This window comes from Nymphalis io, chromosome 8 (assembly GCF_905147045.1).
Source record: "Nymphalis io chromosome 8, ilAglIoxx1.1, whole genome shotgun sequence".
In the NCBI taxonomy this organism is placed as follows: Eukaryota; Metazoa; Arthropoda; class Insecta; order Lepidoptera; family Nymphalidae; genus Nymphalis; species Nymphalis io.
The window spans coordinates 12,441,419-12,464,962 of record NC_065895.1 but is presented as its reverse complement, the minus strand read 5'-3'; the positions used below and the strand labels follow the sequence as shown (position 1 = coordinate 12,464,962).

The window sequence follows — 23,544 nt, the reverse complement described above, 5'->3', positions numbered from 1 at the left end:
TATTGTGAAATAACAGAAATAATGTGATCGTTGCGACCTGGGATACTACTGGTTTACTTGCTATTTATCTTATCAAGCGGACAGGTAAATAGGCCTGGGAACTGAGATGTTATGTTCCTTGTGCCTGTAGTTACATTGGCTTAATCACTCTACAAACCGAAACGCAACAATAATAAGTATTGCAGTTTCTGGGTAGAATATCTGATGAGTGGGTGGTGGCTACCCAGGCGGACTTGCACAAAGTCCTACCACCAGTAAAATGCTTGTTTTAAAAAATGTAATAAATCGATTGTTGTCTGTTTCATTCAAATATAACACTTAAAAAAACAATATGCAAATATTATTATACGTTATTTATTATGTAAATATTATTATACGTTACCTAACGTTAGTATTTTATATTTTATGTTCTGATATTGGATTTTTTCCGTTTGTTTTATCCTCCATTATATTATATTATATACTAATCCACTATATTATATATATACAATTAATTGTACTGTCTTCGCACGGGTATATAACAAGAAAAATGTATTTTGGATGGGTTTTGTGATGGGTTAGGGAGCGTCTACGTCCGGGAAGGAGTAACTGTGACAAATTTCAAGATATCGATCGATCGATCGATCGATCAAGAATCGATCGGATAGCTTAGTAGATCTTGCGATGAGTGGTATTTTGCTATTATATATAAATATATATGTGTAATATACATTTATGTTTTCTGATTTTTTATATATATACAATAATAAGTGATTGGAATCGCTAGTTGAGAATTTTATACAATATTTTTTATTAAAAAAAAAAAAATAATAATAATGTCCTCCAGACCGATTTCGGTCACGGCGGCCAAATTCAAGAGAAACAAGCCAACTATGCAGGAGATATTATAGTGCACAAGTGTTTGCGCAAACACAGGTGCACTCTCTATTCCTTAACTCTCATAATCCGATGGGACGGCAATCCGACACGAACGGAAAGAATTCAATCGCAGGACCAACGGCTGTACGTGCTTTCCGAGGCACGGGAGTGAACATACTTCCAGATTCTGGGCTGCTATTGAAAATTTTATGACAGAAAAACCCAATATTTTTGAAACCAGGATCTCCGGGTCTGCGGCCTTACATCAAGCCACTAGACCAACGAGGCAGTCAAAAAATAACAGCTAAGATGAAGTTAAGCTAACTATAATTATATTTCTAAATATATATTTTATAACGTAGATTTCGATTCAAACGGTTAGTAAAGCATTGGTTGTCGCTTCATAAATTTAACAAGGTAAAAAAAATTAGTTCGAACAGAAATTGCATCAAGAATATAGGCGTGGGTCTGGTCTGTTCCAGAAGGCCAATTTTCGAATTGATTTCAATTGAAGTTAGTGAGGCTATTGACTATATTACGACAAACAGGCCACCTAAGAATATAATCTACTTCAAACTTCAAATTTAAAGGTTTCCATGGAACTGATTTTCATGTTGTATGTTTGTATGTTCGTGATTTTTTCAAAAACTACAAGATAGATTATTATTAGGACTATTTAAATGTGTATGTATTGCTGATAAGTTATATAGTTTTAGTAAATATAATATAATATAAACCATTTCCTTTTTTTATTAATAATTACATGTAACTACAGAATTTACTCCTTATAACTTTTGAGATTTATTCTTTGTTTCGGTCTGTTAATTGCAAATTTATTCTATATATAATTAAAATTCAAGTACGGTATTTATTATATCTACATATGAAATTTTATCTAATGTACATTAAAATGTTATATATTTTTTTCTAATTTACGTTGTATCTTTGTATGGCGTGGAATCCGCAGGAACGTTCTCGAAAAGGAGAAGAATCTTTAGCCCAGCAGTGGGACATTTACGGGACATTTATATACTTTATGATAATTGTGTAACATAATATAGTATAATTTATAAATACAAATCATGCTTGTTAATTCGTAAAATAGTAACAAACATCATACAAGAAACCGACATAAAGCCGAATTACCCAAATTGCGAACTAAGTATGACACAAAAACTGTGTTATTTGAAGGAGCACAGCTTTACGATTCATTACCGAAAGACATTATAAATGCAAATTCAATTAATATATTTAAAAAAAGATTAAAAAGTTATTTACTGGCACAAAATGTAGACTTATAAGTTATGGTATTTCCAAAGCTTATGTGGATTTTTTTAGGAAATAAATGTCTTAAACCTATAAAAAATAAGTTATAAAATTCTATTTAAATTATAACAAAAATAATAATCTTGCTAAGATTACACAACGTAAAAAGCTTGTATGAAAAATTATTAACAAAAATCTGTAATTTAATAATAGTGTGAAAGTTCAATTTCGTTATTAGAATGAAAATTTAAAATCGATCTTTTGATTGTAACATATACGGATATAAATCTCGCATTGGGGATATAATATTAATTTCGACGATAGAAGTTAGGACAGAAACACAAAAATGCGTGAGCTCGCACAGCACGCCGTAAGGTCTTGCAAATGGATTCGTAGGTTTGTAATTACATATATGATTACCCAACAATGGTAGTGAGACGCCTTGCCGCTTTAAATCACAGCGCAGTAATTCGCGTCGCAGTTTTTATGTTGCGGACTCGCGTTTTGTCGATTTGCAATTTTGTTTTTATAAGCGAGGCCATATATTGTGGTGCGTGTGGTGGTGGAGCGTCCTAAAAACGACTGCGTATCGCAATGTGATCACATCGTACAAGAAAACTTTAACCATTACTTTAATATCAAGTGAGACTTGGACCGCATTATAAGTTTTCTACTTCTACTGGCTTTAAGACGCATCAATTAAAATAGAAAAAAACTAACTATTAAAATTAATGATGAAAATAACTTCAAAAGAAAATATGAAGTTAAAAATGCTATTATTGTACTCTGCTATTATTTTTTATCCCAAAGGAATTAGTAATTAGTCATCTTTCAGTGCACATGCGCACACGCAGAAAAGTGTAGAGACCGACTAAATGGTAGCACTGGGGCCCAATTCTACTAACAAATTGTTACTTTATCCCAATCGAATCGAAGCGTAAAAGTTTACATTAAACCATTTTCCTATTATTTAAATTAATTATCGATTATTGGCAAGTTAACAATCAAATTTAATTTAAACACAACGGTATACGTTAACACCATATCGGTTGGGTTCCGGTCCTAATGAATATAGAGTAGTCAAAATTGGATTGGATTTGAATCGAGAATGTGTCGTAATCGTTATAGATTAGTCGAATTAACGATGTAACGCAATGGAAATTTCCACGATGCGTTGTGCGACGTCGCAGATTTTTACGATGTAACGTCACGCCACAGTGTTGTGGTTCACCCTAAAACTTTAGACCGAAAAAGTTTAAGGCGATACTCATTTATTCATCGCGACAAAACATATTATTCGAATAATTATTTTTATTTTTTAATAAATTATAAAAAAAAATATTTTTTTTGACTGAGAATAATGTATTTTACTTCTCTAATGAATCGACAAAAAATAAAAGCAACAACATTCCCATATTAATTTTAAATAATGAAATATATTTTTTTATTTTATTCAAGAAGGTTACCAAACAGGATACCTGACTAGATATCTTCGCCCATAGACACTAAAAAAAAACTATTTCTAAATGCGTATCAAGCCGCGGGATCTAGAATGTCTCTCATGATTAGCTCACTCACCATTCAAACCTTAATACAGCAGTATAAAATATTCTTGTCTGTGATAGAATAACTAAAGGACTCATCAGATATCTACCGCCAAACAGCAATGCTTAGTTTTGTTGTGTTCACGTTTGAAGGGAGTGACCCATTGTAACTACACACATAAAATCTACCTATTTTAAATGTAAAAACAACCCTAGATTGGCATAAAGGCTTACAAATGTCAAAACGTAAGTTCTGAATGAGCATTATCATAACAAATAGACAGTAATTTAGTTTTTCTAATATTTTATTTATACATATATACACCGAATAATATTTTCCTTGTACGCGGATAAACCCTATCAACTATATCATTTTTAGTGTATATAAAATCGCACTTGCCAACAAACCTGTTTTGATGCACTCTTAATTATGTTTACTTTTTTAAATTTATTTATCGACTATTTACATAACTAGCGATAAACTATATCACATAGTGTTGGGGTAGGCTATAGTGATTGCTTATTTTACTTTTTATCGATATATTTATTTTAAATAATTTACCTTTTCTCTTCCAACTTTTGTTGTAAAAGCAGAACAATTTTTTACTTTATAAAAAAATAATACGTTACAAACGTACTATTTTTTTATCCTCTTCTCTGCGTCGATATGAATTGTATTTTATAATATAATTTAGCTATTTTACAGTTTTCATAAGTAGCTCGATCGATTCTCATAATTACATTTATCGTTATTAATTACATCTAATTACGTGCAGTTGAATTCTTTCTAATGAATGCTTAACGTGATTTTCGTAGCGTAATTAATTATATTTAATTTTAATATACAGAATTATTTTAAAGAGTATTTTGTTTAAAGGAACATATTTTTATCAAGACATAACAATATAGTTAATAGTTTGGTAATTTTTACCCATAACCGACGCAGATGTATTAGTTCTACTCCGTCTTATCTCGTATACATTAGTAGGTATCTATATAATATGTTATTCGACTGCCTCATTGGTCTAGTGGCTAGCAATAAGGCGGCAAATCCCGAGGTTCTGAATTCAAACCTAAGGTCAGGCTATTAAAAAGTAATTGGGATTTTTCTGTCGAAAATTCTCAGTTACAGCCCGGAGTTCGGAAGTTAGAAGTGAGGACAGTCCCATACCTTGAAAGGCATGTAACGTCGTTGGTACTTTTTCCAGTCTTGTCATATAACCGTCTCATCGTATTATGAGAGTGAGGGAACAGAGAGTGCACCTGTGTTTGAGCACACACTTGTGCACTATAATATCCTTTATATCATCCTAATCATCAATATATCACTTTAGAAAAAACATTAATATTACTAGGGACCACCTACCTCGACGAACTTGCACAAGAACTCTATCACAATCAAGATTAATAATCTAGATTGTGATAGAGTTCTTGTGCATCGATCAAATCAAATTTAGATACAAAGCTGTTAATTAGACATAACCATAGCCACTAACAACTCAGACAACAAAACTTATCATTAATATGTAACATATATTACTTCCTTAAAAGCTAAGACGTTCATTCGAATATCTATCGATCACTATCGACTCACCACATCACTATTTCGTAGTTTTTGCCGCTTACTTAGTCGTACACATAAACCGGTCTAGTGACCATAATGTCATGACCCCTTTTTCTTGTTGTTTGTTAGTTATTTTCACAATATAGGTCTCGTGATGTCGAACAAAATAGATCACACTATAGTGGTCAGTTACATACGATATAATGTGTACAGTGCAATTTGTCGACATTCGAGATCAGACATCGCTGAGGTAAGTCGTGCACATTGATAACAATTTTTATCCTAAAGATTCTACAGATAATATTGATTATTTATCTTATTATTGAACGTACGTGATCTATTCAAATTTTGATATTTTTTATTACGTGTAGAAGTTTTTTTTTATACGATTTATTATAAATAAATTATTGTATTATACAATCCAAAAATTATACATTAATAATAAGAAAAATCTATTCGTTTTCATTTATAATAAAAGAAAACTATTATATATTAATATTTGTATGGTTCAGTGGCCTTGCTTAAAAATATATTAAGTTACAAATAGTTTCCTCTCAAATATGTATCGCTAAATACGATTATTATTTAATAGTTTACTCACGTTCATTGTCTTGTTATGTTCATTGATTATGCAGCCTGACTTCAATTCATATATTCAATTTAATCACATAATTCAGATGAACTAGTTAGTACAATATATATACAGTATATATTTGAAGGGAATTAATGTCGCATAGCTTAAAATGTTATAGTTAAATGGTTATTAGATTAAACTATATATTATAAACCGGTATTGAACTGAAGGTCTAAGCATTCCATCAATTAACGTCCCAATGAAACTTGTTTAGAAAATTTGGAGCAAATTTCAATAAATCATTTCGATTTTATTAATGTGTGCGGAATAATTTCATTACGAAATCATGCTTTAATAACAAAAAATATTTATAATATTATATTTTTTTCTAATGCATGTGCCGACTCAAAATCTGCAACATGTACCAATGAATTATCATATGCTTTAATTTATGTTTATAAGTCATTTCGTGTTGTCTGTGTCGCAATACAAAATCTGCTACATGTATATCCACGAACCCATATTGGAGCAGCTTGGTGGAACAAATTCTAAACCTTCTCCTCAAAAAGTAAAAATGACCTTAACCCAGCAATAGGATATTTAAAGCCTGTTATTATAATAATATCAAAATTAAAGTATGTTTTGTTGATGTCCAAGAATGTAATGAACTCGTTTGTCATAAAAAAAAACAATATTTTTACCTTAATTATAAATTTATTTTTACGTCATATAATCTATACAAATGTTTAGGCATAAATATAAGAAAAAGTAGTTCCTTTTACAAATCTTGTAAGTACCTATTTCATTAAAATTGATTGATCAAAACATGGTCGTTCTGTTACGTTTTAAAAACAGTTATTCGTAAATTTCAAAATATAAAATATTTTAATTTGTTATTCAAGTTATAATATTATTAAAAAAAAGTAAACTCTTTCTCGAACTCGCTCTGACGTCGTATGTTTGACAGCGACAACAATATTATTGCAACATAATAAATAAACATTGATTCATAACTGTAATAAAAATCTAATTTCTAAAGATTTAAATTAGATACCTAAAGTTATTTTATTTATATTCATAAATATAATAAATATTTAATAGTAGTTCACCTAAATATTCTTAAAAGGGTAGGCAGAGATCTCCCCTGTTTGAAGTCGGTTAAAATACATAAATATTTACGAATGAATTTCATATTGGTAATCAATGACACGACCTTTACAGATAATAAAAATATGCTGATATATTGTATATAATAAAATTTTAAACCTCGTTATATTAAATACGATTTCAAATCGAATCCAAGAATCGATTTTTATTTACAATCTTGTAGCTTAACTTATTTTGGGATGTTCTTAATAAAGTAGTAAATACAGTTACGTACAATATGCTTATAAGAATATAATATGTAATAATATGTTTATTAAGAATAATATAGATATGCTGTTAGCATTCTTACCGCCGTTCGACTAGATCATGATTTGTACAGTAGCTATATTAAATTTGGATTTGTATGTAAAATAATATCCTCCTGACCGATTTCGACCACGGCGGCCAATCTCAAAAGAGCCAACTGCGCAGGACATATTTTAGTGCACAAGTGTGTGCGCAAACACAGGTGCACTCTCTCTTCCCTATCTCTCTGTTACTGTACATCAGTAACCGATTGCTATTAGTTATTAAGTCATACTCATAAATGCGATTTCGAAACTTGTGAATAATTTTCATAAGGACGCTTTTGATTTACGCAGCGTACACAGTACTACCATCCGTAACCAATACGAATTATAGTAATTAACATAGTAACCAGTAAGAGAGCTCATAAGAATATTCTTATAAAAAATATATACATTGAGATTCGCTGAGTCAGTCTCCCTGAATAAATATTGAACGGATAAATGCTTCAACGCTGATTAACAACGGTCTTCTAATGTATCTGTAGTAATAAATGTGGCAATATAATAATTATAATTATCATTTGTTTATATAAATAAATAACTATATGATTCTACTGACTATATAGCCGAGACGGCAAATTAGAACACCCGAATCTAAACTATGATTGTAGTAAAATGCGGTTAAGTAAAATCGCTTACAAGATTTAGTATAATTTTTTAAAATATTTTTATATCGCTTAAATTGACTTGATAACAAGACCGCAATGGTAAACGGTCGTGAAATCTCAGAAATTGATATGCGATTGGTCATAATAATTAATAAATCAAGATTATACGCATCAAAATAGTATATCACCAATTCGGTTGTCAAAGTTTAACGGGTGACGGGTAATGTGAGTTCTTAAATAATCGCACTAGATTTCTCAATCAGAAGTTATTAGATTTTCTGTCAAGAAATCATCATAAGCTCGGAGTTAGGTTGCTTGCAGTCTTGCGATCCCGTAATGATGCTATTAAGTGGATAAGTGTTCAAATGGTACTCTGTCGGTTGATTTCAATTCATCAGACAAATTGCTCATATTGCGTTAACAAAAGAAATCAAAACTGCTTTTGTATCTTTATTAACGGTATAATGTAAATCTATATTAACCTGTAACTAAGCTAAAAGTATTTAATAATAATAATTGTAAACATACTGCTAACACACTAGACTGTATAAGTATAAACCGCTGTTGTAAAATTTCATAAATTATTATTATTTTTATTTAATTGAGAGGAACAGTAGGACATCTACAGGCAGCCAAGCATTTATTTTGTTGATGTTTACTGACCACGGGTACTAGGTTTTATATTTCAAGCTGCAAATTCATATTCACAACCAATTGAGAACTCAATTATATCTCTATAAGTTCTACATTCGCAGCACAAAAGCTGGCGAAAGCTGAAAAACGCAAGTGTAGATTATTTTGGCGTTTTGTCGTCGGTTTTTAATCCGAGACAAATGGAAAGATTTGTAAGTTGTCTAATTTTTCACGTTGAGACGTGCGAATCGATGCTAAAGTTTGCGGCAGCGATTTATAAGCCAGTGTAGAGCCGGCTTTAAGCCATTTCGCCTGCACCATATTGTATGTTAACTCGGTGTATCCTGTTCTTCGTTGTATCAAAGACTTATCTAATTACATCTTTATTGCTCATCATTAATCTATTAAGCAAGGTCATAGAGGCAACTCAAGTACACGTTGAAACTTTTTTTCTATTATAGAGTTTTTTGGTTGACCTTGTCGAATTATAAATTCAAGAAACTTTAAGATATTTTGGTATAAAATTAACATTAGTTTGTTTAGAAAATAGCTTGATATGTAATGTATCTAGTAGTCTGTCTGTCTGTTGTAGTCAATTGAGCAGTATGTTGAAATGAAATAAGCTTACACCCTTATCAAATAAAATCAGAGGAGCATGTGCCCAGTTGTCTCTTAATTTACTGTATTTATCGATATGAAAAATAACCGGTTGGTTGAAAAAGGATAGAAGACCTTATGGGCTGAGGCGTTCTCATCTTTTCCACGGGACATTATAAGGCTGTTAGTTACTAAGGTTATTATTGTAAAGGCCAACTTTAAGTCAATATTATTTATTATATAAAAAAGTAATTATATTTATTTTTTATGCAAATGAGTGTTGTCGGATGACTTCATACCTTGTTACGTTGTCATGTAAAATAAGTTTATTGTTTATGGTAATTAATAGAGCTTTTCCTTGATCTGTAATTCATTTGGATGATTAAGTAATCTGATACGATGATCGTTATCAATTATAATGCGTATGAAATTTTCCTGCTTTGAATAACTTTAGGTAACAATAATATTATCCTATTTCCTTATTGTTTATTTATATATGTGTACTTAAGGTTTGTTATCTCAGTAATCTTTTTTTTTAATGAAGTATTTATTTTTATAAAATATCTTGATTAAAAATAAAAGTTAAAATTTAGGTAATGGTCATTGTACCTTACTAGGCAAACGAAGGAATGGCCACCCAATGGTAAGTGATAACCTCCGCCCATAGACATTGATGCTGTATGAAACATGAACCGATGTAAATCTTTAAAAACCCACCAGTTATATTATTAGTATGTGTTAAGCAGAATATTTATTCAATATAGAAGCGTTACTCTTGCTTATTGATTGTCATTAAAATAAACACATCAGACGTGAGAAAGATTAATTCAGCGGTTTTTTCTATCTCATTTTTTATAATTATATGTATACAGTATATATATATCTATAAATAATGGCCTAAATCTAAATAGTCCTTGGTTTTGTAAAATCTATTAGCACACAAATACTCCTTAACGATTCTTTTAAATTTTGCAATTATATATATTTGATTTAAAGCTTGTGTTAAGATGGTTGGTAATAAAGAAATGCCAGAAGTTTCTAGAAGGAAATTACCTTCAAACAAGTTCATGGTCAAAAATAACAGGTTTATTACCTGAGGAAAAAATTAAGTCTAGACTGCTTATTATTATGTCTGGAAATTTCAAATTAATTGATTTCATTTTTGGCAATTAGGTATTTATGGTTAATATATGCTTTTTCCTTAGGTTAGAATTTTTGATTGAAAATTTAAACTTGATATGATTTAATGCTTTTATACCCAGGCGTTTTTATATTTTTAATTTAGATTATTCGCTTACACGTATCCTAAAACATTTGTTTACATTTTATCGCTACAGATAAGCTGCATTAATATATTACGTATTAATTATTTTTTTTAATTTTCAGGAATATAAGTAATCATGATATATCAACTGGTACTCCTCGCTTCGGCAGCTATTTTCGTGGGAGCTCACACTCACACACATGACCATACCCACAAACACGATGAAGTAAGTATTATATATATTACAATATTAGTTACTCATAACTAAGTCGAAATTGTGAGATGGCCCAGTGGTTAGAATGCGTGAATCTTAACCCATGGTCGTGGGTTCAAATCCGGGCAAGCACCACTTAATTTTCATGTGCTTAATTTGTGATTGTAAATTATCTCGTGATTTACGGTGAAGGAAAACATCGTGAGGAAACCTGCATGTGTCTAATTTAACTTAAATTCTGACACATGTGTATTCCACCAACCCGCATTGGAGCTGCATGGTGGAATAAGCTAAATTACCTTCTCCTTAAAAAGGGAGAGGACGCCTTAGCCCAGCAGTGGGACATTCACAGGCTGTTAATATCTCCCTATCATAACTAACCATCACCAACAATACCTAAAAATGGCACGACAAAGAGTTGTCACGTCATTGCGACATTTCTTTAAAGATCACAACGCATTCAGAATTAAGAGAAAGAAAAGCTGTTGGTGAGAAATATTCCGCTTATTTTCTTTGTCCAGTTCTCTCGGGTTGGATATATTGTTTTCCAGACGATAGTACATATTTGACACTCAATATCAAGACGATTGTAAAAAAACTTCTAATGAATTTCTTCTATTTGATTAGATTTAACTTTAATCAAGATAAGAAAATTAAGTTTATTTAAAGCGCAGTGACAAAACTTTACCGAATATAATTACTGAATAAGGAGTTAATCGGTTAATTAATTTCCAGCCCACCGCACCTCATGAAGCAGGTCCTCTCCGTGCTGTAGTTCGCTTGGCCAGTCCTGATGGCCGTGATGTTCACGGTAACGTGACTTTCACACAGCTGGATGGCAAGGTTGAAATAAAGGGTAGGATTTATGGTATGCCACCTGGAGAATACGGATTCCATATCCACCAGACTGGAGATATTACCAACGGCTGCCTCTCAGCTGGAGCGCATTTCAACCCGGATATGGTGAGAAAAGTATTTTCTTCAGTAATTTTATTTAGTATAATAGAAAATTTAGTACCGAGATTTCTATGTAAACTCTTCGTATAAATCAGCATAATTTTTAAATGCTTGATAGGAATATATAGATGGCGCTGCAGCGCGTAAACTTTTATACCGTTCAAGTGATCGCCATGAAAATTGGTATATGTACGCAGGCAGGCCATGTCTATTTAGTTTAATTATTTTTCTATACTATTATCTAAAACATTTAATTTCACACGACAGAAGGACCATGGTCATCCTGATGATGAGAACCGTCACGTCGGTGACCTCGGCAACGTGCAGTTCGACAATGAGCAGCTCAGTAACATTGATTTCACTGACAGCGTGATAGCTCTCTACGGATCCCACAACATCATTGGCAGGGCTCTCGTTCTTCATGAGATGGCAGACGACTTTGGCAGGACAGACCATCCTGACTCGAAGAAAACTGGCAACGCTGGCGGTCGTGTCGCTTGCGGCGTTGTTGGAATTTTGTAATTGTTTCATATAGACTAAACTAATCTCTCTTTATTTTATAAGATGGTCAGCTCAATTTTGTTAATAAAGATTTATATGATTGATAAAGTAATTTTTTGTCTCTCTCTTTCTCTCTTTATGAAGTGGAAGTAACGTATATTAAAAACAAAAATAACAAATCAAAATACTTAACTTTGATTTCAGTTAAAGACGCTTTTTTTAATTTTAAGTCTCTGTAAATTATAATATACAGAAGCCCAAAGATTTAGATATATATAAAATAAACAGATATCAATATAAATGAATGATGAAATGAAATATGCTATAAAACTTTTTAAAGTTATTTACATTTGGCATTTTGGAAGAAATTATCTATTTTTTTCTATAATAAATAAGAAATAGAGAGTAGGCCTCAGCCGGGCAGCCATGGTCCAGTGAGGCATTTATAAGCTGATTATTAAATATTCTACAACTTAAATAGATATTATATCTATAACCGTACATACATATGATTAATGAATTGGTTATGTCAAGTCAAGAGTTCATTATGACCATTTAAAAAAAATACGATATAGTTTGAAATGATTCTCTACTAATATTATTTATGTAAAAGTAGTCTGCTTGTTACCTCATCACGACTCAAAACTCAATAGTACCTGTAGGATCTGATACAGTACATAGGATGGAGTCGCGGGTAGCTTATATACCTATTCCCCCCCCCCTCCCTTTTAAGGGTAACACTTGTGTTCGGTTCAGTTAATGAGGAAAATTTCTCACGAAGTCTGAATCATTTTGACTTTTTTCTTTTACTACCCACTCATCACATGTTTTACCACCAAACAGCAGTACTATTCTTTTCTAGTATTCGGACTACTAAGCAAAAAGTTATGTGCTGCCAGTTATAAACATATTTTTTTATTATTCTAATACCAAAAACTTGTAAAAAAAGAGTATACATGAAATATATTTTCTAAAATCCGTAGAGTAATTAAAAATTATTTGTTTAATTTCCTAGATTTTCATTTTTAACATATTTTTTACGAAAAAAACTTATTTAACTACTACACGGTAGATTTGAGAAATAATTTTTTTTAAATATATTTAGCAATTTACTTAAACAATCCTGGTCTAAATACATTGGTGCCATAAGAAATATTAGACACCCCTTATATATCCAATGTATCACCAACCTTGGGAACAAAGATGTTATGTCCCTTGTGCTTATAATTACACTGGCTCACTCACCCTTCAAGACGGAACACAACAATACTAAGTACTGCTGTTTTGCGGTAGAATGTCTGATTAACGAAGAAATATTCATTTTTACATACTAGATAATAATACATATAATAGAAGTTCTAATTTCAATCCGGAACCTTCCAATGACAATTCATTGTTGTTTAATTTTTCCATTAAATGCAACGCTTACATATTTTTTTCGAAAGAAATCATTTCATTTAATCGAATGGTATATTTATATGGTAAATAATTTTATTCGGATAAAATGCCAAACATTCAATTAAATGCACATATATTGAACAGTATATAGTATTACATGCTTGTAAGCATAATGTTGTAGCTTTCTATGTAAACAAAAATAGGCCCCAATTTGAGTTACTGTTAATCCCAATGTCATTTATTTATTATTTTTGGTAAAAATATACATTTATAAGTTCAAATGAATTCCATCACTATAAATATTATGACTGTTTAGCTGGCGCGTTAATGGTCGCGGGTTTCACAAATATTTGAAGAAGATAATTATTTGTCATGGTCTAGTATTAGCAACCCAAAGATTGACTCAGTACATAACAGTGAATATATGTTGCAATAATTCGTTATACATAAATGTTTCATTGGTCTTGTGTACAATAAGAAAGTTTTGTTTCTATCTTATAAATTACACATTTTAGTATATGTGTAAGATATATATATTTAAGCACTTTATATCTGATTGCAAGCTTAATAGGGTTAGCGATTATAATCTTGGAACTGCTTGCATACAGTCGTTCTTGGACATCATGAGAGGTTCACGATTTTTTTTGAGAGAAATCGTCTATTATGTATATGGGTATTAAATATTTTATATATTGGCAAAAAGCATTTTTTTTTTGGCTAGGTGAACTGGACAATTCGGAATAACAAATATGTAGCTTATACTATTATGGATCTTTGAAATAGAAAGGGAAAGAGATAAAAAATGACATGATTTTGTGACCATAAGACTCATTAGATGATATTATGAAAGTTCTTATAAGTTCTGTCAAAATAATAATAAAATTAATATTATCACTACATTTTTATGTATAATTTATTAATTTCCTTCAAAAATTGTTAATATCCTTATATAAAATGATAAATAATTTCCGTTTGTAACCTTATTTATCAATAAGTAATGTTATTTCTTTTCAGGAGTCCTGTTAATGGATGGATGAGAAATACAGCATCCAAGTTCATAACCGTTACAATTGCGACCTTCTTAGTATCAGCTAAAGTTATTCTGTTCCAGTAAATATTTGTTATTTATAATAATGTAATACGTATATAATATATTGTTGTTTCTTTCATTTCGATAATAAATCAGTTTTAGAGTTGTATTTCTTGTTTTTAACTTCTGTTTATATTTAAAAAGTCTTATAATGTCTATATATTTGTGTAGTTATATTGTGTAATGTCGCCCTGTTGAGCAAGTGGCCAGCCTGCAAAAGTTTAATTTTTTTACAGCCCGTTGCACTGAAAACCACATAGTCTAATATGAAAAAAATCTATTGAATATACAATGTAAATATATAATTATAAATATTATTAATATAATTCTACTGTATGTGGGTTTGTCACCTAACTCCTCCTAAACGGCTGGACCGATTTGGATGAAATTTTGTATATAAATTTCAATGGGTCCTGGATTCTACAAAGATTCTACAAAGAGGTACCGGCAAGAGACTTTGTAGTTACTATTTTACTTCAATCATATATATGTAATAATCATACATAACATTTGTCATATAGGATACAAGATTCTAAGCTTATATATAATCTTGATTTTTTTTTTAATTATGAAGTGCATTTATTTATTTGTGTTATTATATATGTATTTTTGACAAAGTACACAGAAGGCACAATAACAAAAGATATAAAAACGATATTCTCTGTATGTAATCAACGTGAGTATATCTGATGCACGTATTTGATTACATAAGGAAAGGGAGATGGGTATATAATGAGATAGTCGGGGCGGTTTCTGTTTGTGAAATATTTTCACGAAAATTCGTATATGGCGATATTTATTGTTACAAATACTAACGTAGGATCTCGTTGGAAGTTTCTTAAAGGTTTCCTCCATAAAACCCTTGAAACAAACGTCGTGTATGATTTGCGTCGAATAGTTTTGCAATTAAAAGATAAATTGTTGTTCGTGCCAGCTATTAGTTAGTTATAACAAATGAATTTGTATTAAACTCAGTGATAAAAATGCAAATATTTAGAATACATTTATTCCAACATCTTGAGGAAGCTTGACTTATATTTACTGGGGATATTATTTGGTAGAAATACATACTTATAACGCTTCTTACTCAATTGCAATCCTTTTTTGAGGGAAGATATTGCAGTTGTTTTACTACAGGATCTCGGAATCCGTTCAAGTTGATTTTATTGCTTATTTTAAAAAAATAGAAAGGGCGGTACGTTCTTTAAGCTTATCAATACGGGTGCACTTTTTCATAAAATAGCCAGTTTTTTAAAATTAATTACTAATACTTAATGAACTCTAAAGCTGAGCGAAGCTCGGTTACCATGTAATAGATTATTCTATATTTTATTTATGCTATATATTTGCATATACAATATCCTCGCTAGTTGCTATCTCGTCGACTTCTATGTGTATTATAACAAGCCTATTTAAAAAAGAGCACTCTTTCATTAAGATTATAATCAAACGTTACATTCCGAAACGTTCTACTGAAGTAGAACAGTAAGATATACCTTGAAATTGTAATTCGGCGTCTAAAGAAATTTCCATTAAAAATATATTTCGATATAAGAAATTTAGGTCTTCACATGAGAGGTCGGGATGTTAAGCTAGTGAATGAATGAATCTATCCAATGTCAACTTATTCAATTCACTTGCTTCGCTTCGGTAACTGCTTTCAAGTCAACAACGTCAAGTGTGAGGGTGCATATTGGATAAATGTGAAGTTAAATTGTTGACTACGTCTAACTAGGTTGGAAGTTAACGAATGTTTATTTTATTTTTTTAGTATGTATATGAAGCAAGCTGTCGCTTCTTAATATATATTTGATAATGTTATGTATATACGCATAAACATAAAAGATTTTCCCAGAAATTGTGACGTACATACTGTTAAAACCAGGAACAAGTATAAACTTATAACCACTATTGTCAGATTACACAGGGTTAGTAAGTCTATTATGGGACAATGTATTCGCTTTTACAACAGGATCCCAGAAAACGTTCAAAAATATTCAATTGTGAAATTTAAAGAAATCGTTCAGGAACGCTTGTGTGCTAAGGTATTACACAACCAATGACTTTTTAAGTGATTGTACACATTATTTAAAACTACTACTGTTTCTTTTGCAGGTTCTTCTCAGGTCTGAGGTTTTCATTTCCGAACCGGTGGTAGATTTATGAAAGTCAATAAGTAAATGTAACGCTTCTGTAAAGTTCTATATTGAATAAAGATTTTTGATATTTGACTTTGATTTTTGTACGAGTATATGGGCCACCTGATGGTAAGTGGTCACCAACGCCCATATAGACATTGGCATTGTAAGAAATGTCAACCATCGCTTACATCGCCAATGTGCCACCAACCTAACCTAACCTATTTCTGTCTAATGTTGCAACGAATATTCGAGCGCACACTGAATATTGAATATTCGGTCAAAATATTCGGCCTTATGAACGCACGTTCGAATAACCTACCACTTATTATTATATGTAATAAAACATAAATAGAAATTTATTTATATTTTAATTTTAATTTTCACGTCTATAATTTGAATTAAAGATTCCTTGTTTCGTCTCTTATCTTACTGAATATTTTTAATACAAAACTTTTAAATTTTGTTGCTGAACGGATTCATAAATTTTGGCAGAGAAATTATAATTATTAATTAAAAAGTATAAATCCTGTTATAATTGTTATAAATAATTGGTAGTAAGTGGTCTCCACCGCCACCACCACCAGACATTGCTCTGGCAAGATATGTAAGCCGTCTCTGTCACGGGAATGCGCTGCATAGCATCTTAGATATACCTTTCAACCCGTAAGATTGCAAGTATTGTAGTGTTTTTATATCTTGAAGGTTTCAACTAAATACGTAGTGTAGTGTGATGTTTATTACTTTTTTAAAAGACGATTATTTAATAAAAATATATCTTAAACATGAAAGTAACTAGCTATATTATTGATTTTACGGTACTTTGAAACAAATTTATATCATCTGTTAATTCTCAATATATAAAACGTAGGTCTACAAAATAATAACACACACACCATTATAGCCTCTCTGTATAATGATATAAGAGTTATACTAACGTGTGTTATTTTAGTCCTGTGATGTTTGGTAGTGACTGTTCATAGCGTTTCATACAATGGAAATCGATCATAAGCTTAGTCAATGTCAAATGGTCGGTCGACACAACAAGTGTATTAAGGTAAAACCAACAAGGTCTAGCTATAAAAATGTTTGTGGATGTTAACGTTATAGGTCGCATCTGTGCTAAAATACTACTTCTGCTGCTGAATGCGTGTTGCATTGTGAGTATATTTATATATAAAACTAGCAAAATTTCGACCTAAGATCATTTGTGACGAAAATATTTTTTAACATTTTTTCTACATATTTTGATTCTGTTTGCTTACTATTGGGTAGATTTCATTTAAATACCACGATTATGTGTCCTGTACAAATATGATGTTCATTAGTTCTATCGTGTCGAAATGAAAATATGTAGACAATTATTTTGACTAAAGTGAAATTCTTAAACAAATTTCGTAGTCAGAATTTAAAAATTCTAGAATTGTCTTAAAATTTGCAACAGGGTTTTTCCAAATTCAGTCAGTTTTTTTCAGGCGAATGCAACAATTAGAATTTATTTGTGTACGATTTCAGCTCGTAGCGTTATGCACGTTCATCTTCGCTGTGGTGGACACCAAGATACTTAAGCAATATGGAGAGGACCGAGCGAGTGGTACATTCACCGGTGACATCATCATCATCGTCGCCTGCATGCTACTTATATCTTTGGCTTCATTTGGATCTGTAGGGGCTGTGAAAGGAGATGTGAAGATACTATACATCGTAAGATTCACTAGATCTTATTTTATATAATAATATAACAATTGGTAACATTCAATTACTACTCCAAAAAAAAAAAACAGTCAACATTTGTTGGTAAATTTGCAGAATAATTTACACCTAATTTACATATGTTTTTTTTATACTAGGAACAAGATGAATAAATACTACTCGGTAACAAGTGCTGACCTCTGTCTTCTTAATCACATACATTAGCAAAGTTACAGATCTATCTATTTTACAACATTAAATGTGGATATATCTAACTTGTTATATAGTTTGCGACTATAAATATATTCATAAGTATAGCAGAGATGGCTGAGTGGTAAGAACACGTGAATCTTAACCGATGATCGTCAATTCAAACCTGGGCAAGCACCACTGAATTTTAATGTGCTTAATTTGTGATTATAATTCATATCATTTTCTCATGGGTGAAGGAAAACGTCGTGAGAAAATCTGCATGTGTCTAATTTCACTGAAATTCTGCCACATGTGTATTCCACCAACCCGCATTGGAGCAGCGTGGTGGAATAAGCTCTAAAAACCTTCTCCTCAAAAAGGGAGAGGAGGCCTTAGCTCAGCAGTGGGACATTCACAGGCTGTTACTGTATAAATATATTCCTTTCTTTCCCTAACTAATAACACTTCCCTACCTAGTTTATACCTATCATATCATAAAATATATACCAGATATAACAATGCAGCTTCTCTGTACAATAGCTGATATACATATACTCAAACCTATCACCACAATTTTAGGATAAAATAGTTCAATTTTAGATTTTAAAGAAATTAATAAAATTTAAGCATTTTAAAATCCTTTAAAAAATTGTAAATTAAATATGTATAATTGAAGTAGAACAAGGGACCTCAGAAATGTTTGAATTTTATTATTTTTTTGTGGATATAATTTTCTCTTGACTTCATCCAGTACATCGGATTTCTCATGATCATGGTGATATTGGAAATGCTGATCGCTATATACGTGTCACTGCAACGCTACGGCCTGGAGTTCAAAGTGTCCGAGTGGTTGAGGGAGGACTTCTTCAGGAACGGCACTGATGATATCGTCCATAACGATCTTTGGGACAATTTGCAAATCACTGTAAGATTTATGTGGGGTTTATACCTACGTATATATTCTCTTTAAGTTCTTAATATAATTGTTTGTATTTCAATCATATCATTTCAATCTTTTCTGTCAAAAACACTTTTATTTGCCGGTACATTTCAAGCTTATCGATCAAGTCTGGTCATAGTACTTACTACCACTCTTTTAAAAGTAAAAGAAGATGTTCGAAATATCAGAGACTAGCTATTCTCTATATTCTATTTAAAATATGAATGATCACTAGTTTCGTTTAAGATGATATGACACGATATTGTTATAGTACTTTGTCCTTAAATCTCTTAATATATTCGCAATCAACAACGATTGTATCATCGGCTTTTTGGCGTACCACTATTTGCATATTATCTCCTCTCACATTCACTTAATATTATTTTCTATCTCTATCTCACCTGTGACTTTTATCTCATCCATACTCTCCTTTTTATTTTGACTTTTAAAAAAACGTTTCTTTTTTTCATATACCACCTTTTTATCTAGTATGAATGCTGTGGACTCAATGGGCCAGAAGATTACAAAGCTGTTCGTAAGGAGATCAGCTTATCATGCTGTCCACGTGCCTTCCGCGCCAGGACGACATACGCACGCCAACAGCTTTACCGCACTTGTGTTGAGTTAGTACTTTATTCTTATTATATTTTTTGATAATGTGTTTATCGAATTGCGTTGTAAAATTATTAATCTGGATATTTTATTTTTGTTTAATATAAATTATATTTCAAGCAATTTATTTGTTCAAAACAATTGCTATTTATTTTACAACAATAAATACAGTAACGGCAACGGACAGAATAGTCATTACCATTCTCTCTCACCACGTTTCTGACTCGTGAAATATTGAAACTGACTTATGGTGTCCACGGTGGTGATACGCGATATTGATATCTATCTTTTAAATATTATAAGAATAATTATTACAGAGAACTATATCTTATATTTCAAGATCGCTTACTGCGGCGTGCTTGAAATTTATTTTTACATAATAGATTTATTTTTTCATAGTAACATAGCAAATGAATATGAATTGTTGTATTAAAATGTAACATTATTATAAGTTGTATATAATCATATTGATTATAGTTATTGTTATAAGACACATTAATAATTTGGAATTTATATTTAATATTAGCTGCATATTTTCAGTATGAAAGTTTGAATAACTGAGAACATTTTAATTAATTATTAATACTCTTATATTATTAAGTAATGAAAACCTTATAGTTTACAACAATCAAAAATAAAATAATATTAAAAAGTAAGGAATTACGTTTTCTGTTAAGCATTGTTATGTATTTGCTTTTTATTGAACTAGGCGATAAGCCAATGCATGTATGACAGTTACTTTTTCCACATTATGTATTAGAAGTATATAAATAAGAAGACAATAAGTATGTCTGTCAATTATTTATAAGCGATACAATTAAATCTATGTAAATTTGTCGTAATTAAGTTAGTTTTATTTTAGATATAGTAAAAATTGTGTTTTGTTGTTAAAATTCGCTTTTAATTTAATATTCTATTTACAAAACTTTTGTTTCTCAGGTCCTCTACTTTCTACAACGACGGGTGCGAAGACGAAATCTTGTATGCATTAAGATCAGATGCTAATTGGCTGGTCGGAGTTGCTATTACGAGTTTTTGGTTTGAGGTTATATTATAAATATTTTTTATCACTTGTTCGTAGGACTTTGTGCAAGCCCATCTGTCTAGGTAGGTACTAGCAATACTTCGTCACGGTAGCATGCGAAAGCGATCCCGTGACGTTCCTCGTTAAGACGAAAAGGGAACCGCTGGTTTTTTAGTGAGTATTTCGATGTTCGGGGTGCACTCGGCGCTTTGGACACTGGCGAGCTCCACTGGGGGAAACGCGTAACGCGGTTTCCAGCGTTAAAAAAGGTACTACTTATTACTAATTACTTGTCTAGTAATACTTAGTATTGTTGCGTTCCGGTTTGAGGGTGAGTGAGCCAGTGTAACTACAGGCACAAGGGACATAACAACTTCGTTTCCAAGGTTGACGATGAAAGGAATTTTAATATTTCTGACATCGCCAATGTCTATGCGCGTTGGTCACCACTTAACATCAGCTGGTCTATTTACCCGCTTACAAATACCACATATATATATATATAAACCATAGTTTAAATTAATTAATGAATGCACCTACCAGTCCTATTATGTGTCCCCGTTGTTAGTGTGTTCCACTGCGCATTTAAGTACGAATTACATTAAAGAAAATACGTTTTCTTTGCAGGCCGCATGCATGATACTCGCAATGTGGGTAGCCAACAACTCCAGAAAAGAAGTATCAGCTTACATACAGAGTATTAGATACTAGACATGTTGTAATAATAAAAAAAGTATGAGTAGTGTTCACATAAATAGAAATAAATAAATATGTCCGCAATTTTTTTTTTTTTTTCCTTTCATTGGTACTTCTAGACCGGATACTAGGCTGGTGCAAGACAAAAGACAATACTGTATTCATCGTCGTCGTCAGGAGCGAAATATTAAATATCCTTATTAGATTGTCTTGCAGCGCCATCGAGCAGTGATTATTGGATTATCGGCTTTTTATGTCAAATTATCTAATATATGGTAATCATTACATGGAAGTATTTATTGCTTTGTGCAATCCTGCGGAATAAATAGCATCCTATAATTATTTATTTATTAATTAAATATGATAAGAATGGACGAGCAAATGAGCCACCTGATGGTAAGAGGTCACCACCGCCTATAGACATTGGCATTGAAAGAAATGTTAACCATCGCTTATATCGCCAATGCGCCACCAACCTTGGGAACTAAGATCTTATGTCCCTTATGCCTGTAATTACACTGGCTCCCTCACCCTTCAAGCCGGAACACAACAATACCAAGTGCAATACTTCTACCAATACTGCTCTTTTGCGGTAGAATATATGATAAGTGTGTGGTACCTACCCAGACGAGCTCGCACAAAGCCCTAACACCAAACTATTATAATATATTCTAACGACAAACCAAGCAACTGCATGAAAACATACAAATACGTTTTAAAGTATTTAAAAAAGCAGATTAACGAAGAAATTATGTTCAAACGGCAGTCTATCGTTATGACAGCAGTAGCACATATGTACTGTAAATTAACGAATATAAGTAAGACAAGGAAATGAAATTGTTTGAAGTTGACATTTTTATTTGAGAAAAGAATCACAACTGCGATTCTGGCCGGTGCCGGTTCCTTTCGATGGAAACCACATTTCGAACTTTATTCCGCTTTAAATATTGAAGCAGAATGAGTAGGCATACCACAACTAAAGAAATAATTTTTGGCCAATCGGACTAAGGACTATTATTAAGTTGACATTATTTAATATTTATTTAACAGTGTTTTTTATGGCTTTGCACCTTAATTTTGTCTTTGTTTTTTTTTTGGTGATTAAAGTTATTTTATTATTATTGTAATAGTGATAATAGTGACATAATAAACATTAAATTAAGGAGAGAATCAGTCATTATGGTAGGCACTGCATTGTCAATTTACAACGTTTTGATATTTTTTTTTAAATATACTACTTGCTCACGCCTCTGACGTCGATTTTCAGAATCGTTCTGAAAACGACGAATATCGAAGAGGCATACATTCAGGCTCTGACTTTTGTAGTCCTCTGTCTTTAATTTTTTTTATGACACAAAAATTTATATATAATGCACATAGCAGACCCGAAGTGTTTGACAGTAACACCCTGTTAATGTCCCACTGCTGGGCTAAGGCCTCCCTTTTTGAGGAGACGGCTTAGAGCTTATTCCTTAGAAGTGTTTGATTATATTATTGTAAAGACCACAGAAAATATGCATAACCTTTTTTTGCCCAAGTCTTCGCCCGTTTTTGGGTCCCCGACCCAAACCCCGGGTTTGGGTCGATGTTAGGAATATTAAATGAAGCCTTGGGGTTCAAACTTACTTAATATCAAATTTCATCAAAATCAGTTCAACCGTCAAAGTTTAACAGACAGTAACTTTCTCATTTATAATATTATTGCATAGATTATACAATAATATTCGA

General features: G+C 31.5%; 2 protein-coding genes across 3 annotated transcripts; both read left to right on the top strand.

The window, feature by feature from the left end:
* The first annotated feature begins 5,349 nt into the window (after positions 1 to 5,349).
* LOC126770105 (uncharacterized) lies at positions 5,350 to 12,146 on the top strand. Of its 2 annotated transcripts, none has more exons than XM_050489268.1 (4): positions 5,350 to 5,482; positions 10,485 to 10,592; positions 11,331 to 11,539; positions 11,801 to 12,146. In XM_050489268.1, the coding sequence occupies exons 2-4, from the start codon at positions 10,499 to 10,501 to the stop codon at positions 12,053 to 12,055; spliced, it is 558 nt and encodes a 185-aa protein (XP_050345225.1). In that variant the 5' UTR covers positions 5,350 to 5,482; positions 10,485 to 10,498; the 3' UTR covers positions 12,056 to 12,146. The 2 variants fall into 2 exon arrangements, with proteins under 2 accessions (XP_050345225.1, XP_050345224.1); XM_050489267.1 differs by having other exon boundaries at positions 5,359 to 5,482; positions 10,485 to 10,588; positions 11,312 to 11,539.
* A 5,539-nt stretch (positions 12,147 to 17,685) lies between these two features.
* LOC126770074 (23 kDa integral membrane protein-like) lies at positions 17,686 to 21,860 on the top strand. The gene is made up of 6 exons (XM_050489226.1): positions 17,686 to 17,820; positions 18,176 to 18,364; positions 19,296 to 19,469; positions 19,974 to 20,107; positions 21,036 to 21,141; positions 21,748 to 21,860. The coding sequence occupies exons 1-6, from the start codon at positions 17,746 to 17,748 to the stop codon at positions 21,829 to 21,831; spliced, it is 762 nt and encodes a 253-aa protein (XP_050345183.1). The 5' UTR covers positions 17,686 to 17,745; the 3' UTR covers positions 21,832 to 21,860.
* Positions 21,861 to 23,544: the final 1,684 nt, after the last annotated feature.

Excerpts from the sequence above, each read along its gene's own strand:
- LOC126770105 (XM_050489267.1), top strand. The coding sequence starts at position 10,499 with ATGATATATCAACTGGTACTCCTCGCTTCGGCAGCTATTTTCGTGGGA. Across the intron at positions 10,589-11,311 it reads ATACCCACAAACACGATGAA|CCCACCGCACCTCATGAAGC; the intron begins GTAAGTATTATA and ends ATTAATTTCCAG. Across the intron at positions 11,540-11,800 it reads CGCATTTCAACCCGGATATG|AAGGACCATGGTCATCCTGA; the intron begins GTGAGAAAAGTA and ends TTCACACGACAG.
- LOC126770074 (XM_050489226.1), top strand. The coding sequence starts at position 17,746 with ATGTTTGTGGATGTTAACGTTATAGGTCGCATCTGTGCTAAAATACTA. Across the intron at positions 18,365-19,295 it reads ATGTGAAGATACTATACATC|TACATCGGATTTCTCATGAT; the intron begins GTAAGATTCACT and ends GACTTCATCCAG. Across the intron at positions 21,142-21,747 it reads TTACGAGTTTTTGGTTTGAG|GCCGCATGCATGATACTCGC; the intron begins GTTATATTATAA and ends TTTTCTTTGCAG.